This window comes from Oncorhynchus kisutch, linkage group LG21 (assembly GCF_002021735.2).
Source record: "Oncorhynchus kisutch isolate 150728-3 linkage group LG21, Okis_V2, whole genome shotgun sequence".
Lineage (NCBI taxonomy): Eukaryota > Metazoa > Chordata > Actinopteri > Salmoniformes > Salmonidae > Oncorhynchus > Oncorhynchus kisutch.
This window is the reverse complement of record NC_034194.2, coordinates 26,372,659-26,377,345: the sequence shown is the minus strand read 5'-3', so window position 1 is coordinate 26,377,345 and position 4,687 is coordinate 26,372,659. Positions and strand designations below refer to the sequence as shown.

General features: G+C 42.5%; 1 protein-coding gene across 1 annotated transcript in view; it reads right to left on the bottom strand.

Moving 5' to 3' along the window:
• Positions 1-3,644, bottom strand: part of LOC109866214 (uronyl 2-sulfotransferase-like) — a 130,351-nt gene extending 126,707 nt beyond the window's left edge. Inside the window, exon 1 of the mRNA XM_020454766.2 lies at positions 3,165-3,644. Coding sequence (XP_020310355.2) covers positions 3,165-3,393 — 229 coding nt within the window. The 5' untranslated portion in view covers positions 3,394-3,644. The remainder of the gene's footprint in view (positions 1-3,164) is intronic.
• Between the last annotated feature and the right edge of the window lie 1,043 nt (positions 3,645-4,687).

Here is a 4,687-nt window from a genome sequence, read left to right as displayed (position 1 = left end):
AAAAACACACTCACACTCTCCTCAGCCAAAAGTAACACTGGCGGCTGAAGGTAAATAAATCCTCCTGATCGCCTGTCTCACATAAAAGCCAGCTGGTCTGCCCTGGGCTGCCCATCACTCTGGGACACTGAGGGACAACCACACAATACCGCATTATTCCAACTTTTTCAATATATACTAGCCTGGGAGGTTTTGGATTTCCCCTCGGTGTGTTTGGAGTGTGCCTCACCTCACCTAGCTCTGTTGATCACATCTGTCACACCCTCACTGACAGATCGGGAAGATGAGGGAGGGAGGGAAGCGGTGAGGGAGGAGAGGGAGAAAGAGAGATGAAAAGAGATGAAAGAAGAGGGACAGAGAGTAAGAAAAGCAAACAGATACTATGAGATTCTGCCATCCATTGTGTTGAGTGACCTTAAAGGCCTGGTGCAGTCAAAAACATGATTTTCCTGTGTTTTATATATACAGTATTTCCACACTATGAGGTTGGAATAATACTGTGACAAATATGATATTGCCCTTTTAGTGTAAGAGCTGTTTGAAAAATATCTGCCTGATATTTCAGACTGTTTTGGTGGGATGGAGTTTTGGTCTGCCTGGTGACGCCACCAGGCAGTAAATTAGTTAATAAACCAATAAGAAAGAGTGCCAAACAGCTAGTTTTCAGTTTTCCCCACTCAGACCACTCCCAGATAGTCCTAGCTAAATTCTTGCTTTAGAAATAGCTTAATAGCAAAGAGCATTTTACCATTTTAATTGAAAACAATCACAGTAAGGTACTTAATTGTTACCCAGAAATGATTTGATATTGAGATATAAATGGCTGCATTGGACCTTTAAAGAACACTAGAAGAACCTCTTACAGTTCCATCCAAAAGTGCTCCATAAACAATCTACTAGTTCCCATGCTCTCTTCATCCATCTCGGCCATGCTACCTCCCTCTGTCCCTCCCTCTCTACGCTCCTTTTCTTTTCCCCCTCATGTATATATCTCCACCACCTGCAGGTATGAGGGAAGAAGACAACGTCAGGGGGTCCTAGAGTTTAATATGCAGTATTTGGAACGGATTGATACAGATTCCCTAGTAAGTGGTAACTCTTCCCCCAATGCAGTAGTGATGATATGGTGTAGTTATGTCACCGTTACATAATGCTTCCCCTACTCCTGGAAGCCCCTTATAGTAGCCCCAGTGTCTGACAGGCCCCTAGGTAGGACTGCTTACAGTGAACTCCAAAAGTTTTGGAACAGTGGCACTTTTTGTTGATTTGGCTCTGAAGTCCAGAACTTTGGATTTATAATGATACAATGACTATGAGTTTTAATTGGAGGGTATTTCCATCTATATCGGGTGAGCCGTTTAGAAATTACAGCACTATTTTAGGGGACCAAAAGTATTATGACAAATTCACTTATATGTGTTCAGTATTTGGTCTCATATTCCTAGCACACAATGACTACATCAAGCTTGTGACTGTACAAACTTGTTGGATGCATTTGCAGTTTGTTTTGGTTGTTTCAAATTATTTTGTGCCCAATAGAAATGAATTTATTGTAAATAAAAATAGAATTGTTTCTGAACACTTCTATATTAATGTGGATTCTGTTATGATTACGGATAATCCTGAATTAATCGCGACTAATAAAGAGTTTGAAAGTTACAATGGCATAAATTCCTTATTGCATTCTGACCGATGCGCCATGGTGGTAGCAGGAATCCTGAACCAATCAGTCCTCATCCACATTACAGTCCTTCCTTCATTTTATTGTGTGTGTGTGTGTGTGTGTGTGTGTGTGTGTGTGTGTGTGTGTGTGTGTGTGTGTGTGTGTGTGTGTGTGTGTCTTTTTCCTTCACTCCATCACTCACTCATTCACTCATGGGGGATCAGTGAATGTGTGATGAGTGACTCTAGTTATTTTCCAGATTTACCAGTTTATCACATTCTAAAGAACACAATCTCCCTGTAAGAACAGAACACAAGTGTAGTACAGAACAAATCCACATTCACACACACTTCCTGGCAACTGGTGTGCCGGTTCCAGGTGTGTGATCTGCTGATATGAAATCACCTCAGGACCTGAGGCTGGTGCTGTACAGAGAACGAACAGGCCTCAAGTGACCATGAGAACATTTATCTAACACTTGAGAAACACTGACCATGGGGCACATTAAGTTATTAACATTTTGTTGGTAAGAACTGACTGATGGTTGAATACTGATGAAGCAGATAAGGAGTGACTGAATCATTGACTTTTGATGGGTATCTGAATACAGAGCTAAAGGCCTGGTCTGTCTGGGTTGGAAGTGGCTGTACAGCATTTACTGTGACCAATCGCATACCGTCAACCGATCCTGTCAATGTGGAGCTATACAGAGCCCTCCACATTGTTACAACATTTGAGAGATGCACGGCGATGCGGTATGAAGCTTGATTTGGCCCCTTCATGCCTCCAGAGGCTCCGCCATTCCGTCACAATCGCCATACAAAGCTTCCGATCACATTTTCCGATCAAGCATAAATTCACTTTTACTTGCTGCGTCCTGTTTGCGTTATGTGTCACTCATCAAAGTGTCACAAAGTGTCATGTGACAGTCCACAGGGCGCATCTGCCCGTTTCGAGAAACACCAAGGTAACATAGTATTCATCTTTACAGTTGTCGGGGTTGGACTACAATAATATATCCCTCAACTGCTCAACCAAAGAAGCACTGTCATTAGGCTCCAGATAACACTACTTTGTGTGCTCACACAAATTAAACTGTCTCTTCCTTCAACAATTGGAATCAATCAATGTGAGTATGTGACAATATCTATGGCACAATGTATCCAGCTTTATATGAAGAAACATCATCACATGGATTTACTATTAGAAATAAAAACATTTAAAACATTTAAAAATGTAAATCTGCCATCTCTAAATTTGCGCTGTCCCTGGGTCATTAATAAAAAGTCATCAAAGAGGACCCATTGGCCCCGAACCGGGCAGTACAAGGATAATTCATTGAGGGTGGTAACAGTATGCAACAGTAAACTTGCCGTTACACGTCCTCAAATAGCCGCGTAAGCCTACTAATTGTACACGTTGGTAATGTTGCGAAACTCTAGGCTACTCAAAAGCGATCACCACCACCAGAAGATAAATTCGTTCAATAATAAGTTCTTACCGAGATACTGTCGGATGTCCAGTAGAATGTTGGGGGGTCCTCCGTTCAACTGGTAAAACAGAGACCCAAAACAGAAGATGAATAGACTAGCCATGCAGAAACCATAACCTCGCAGGGAAAAACGTAACAGAACCGCCGAGAGAAAACCGAACTTTTTGTTGTTCCAATCTCTAATGTGGTTTGGAGTCTGGTTATTGTGAAGGGGACTGTTGCTGAAATTCTTCATCATCTCCTCCTCACAAAGCGCCGCCGAGAGCGATAGTCACCCATCCGCCTGTGGAAAGTGAAACTTCTTGCTTTGATATTATTTGAAACGGACACCTATTAGGAAACGCAGGCACCCGCCGCCGCCACGAGTTATTTGCGCACTCGGTTTTCGTCTCCGTTCGGTCTCTCTCGTCTGTTCTCTCCGACTATTTCTGCCAATGAAGTTGTGGGTTCATCCTTCGGTTTAGATGTTTTGAGCCAGCGGCGGTGTCAGATTACTGAATGTGGAAGAAAAAAATTCTGCAGATATTTTCTATGAGTCTTGGTGCAAAACAGCGTCACCGCGTGTACAGCAACAGACTACATAGGTCATGTGGGCCTTCTGTCATTCTGTCAAGACAGATTTTTCATTTTACAGAGTTTCGTTCTTAGTAATTAGGACATGACATTAATACACATTAAGACGAGTTAGGACATATAGGCTACTCTACATAAAATAAGTAGAAAGAGTGCTAGCAGGTAGCCTATTCCAAAACAACCAAAGGTGCTCTTGGTGGGGAATATTACTGTAAATGCAAAAGGAAAAAAGTATAACCACAAATTGGTGCTAAGTGGCATAAGAAAATCAAAGTCAAGGCACTGGTTGGGTTTGAAGGTTAAAACAGTCTGTTGTGTGTGCTTTAAGGTATATTCTACGTAGTTGGCACAAACAGACAACACAGACTGGTGTATTATGAAGTCGTATGTAAGGCAGCCTATGAAAGAATGCTATACATATGGTATAGGTACAAGTATAGGCTACATCATGTAAGTGAGGAAAGTGGGTGGTGTGTGGGCTACAATACAGCCTCACTCTCTTTCCATGCGGATGGTGATTGAAAGGACTGCCTCAGCCATGCTCAGAGTCAGGATGGTCATTTGCTATGGTAAATAAGGAGTAAGGCGCTAATTAGGCCTATATTTGAATTACCTAAGGGGATGCAAGCCCACTTAGTCAAAACAACTAGTGAGTGGACCGCCAACCTTCACCCTTCCAAGTGTAGGTGTGAGTGTGTAAACATTCCCTTTCTAGTGTCTCTCTACTCACTCTACCCCTCAGGCCTGCAGTAAGGAGACAGGAGGAATGTAAAGCCACAGCAACCAGTCGTAAATCTCTCCCTCTAACTGACCACAGCTTTCTCCGACCACGTGACCAGATACAACAATCTTCTGGTGGCAATCATAGAACAGCTGGACCCAGATTGAGATAGTACAATGAGACCGTATCCTATACAATAACGTTCGCATTCTGGTCACAGACGTAGACAGACACTTAC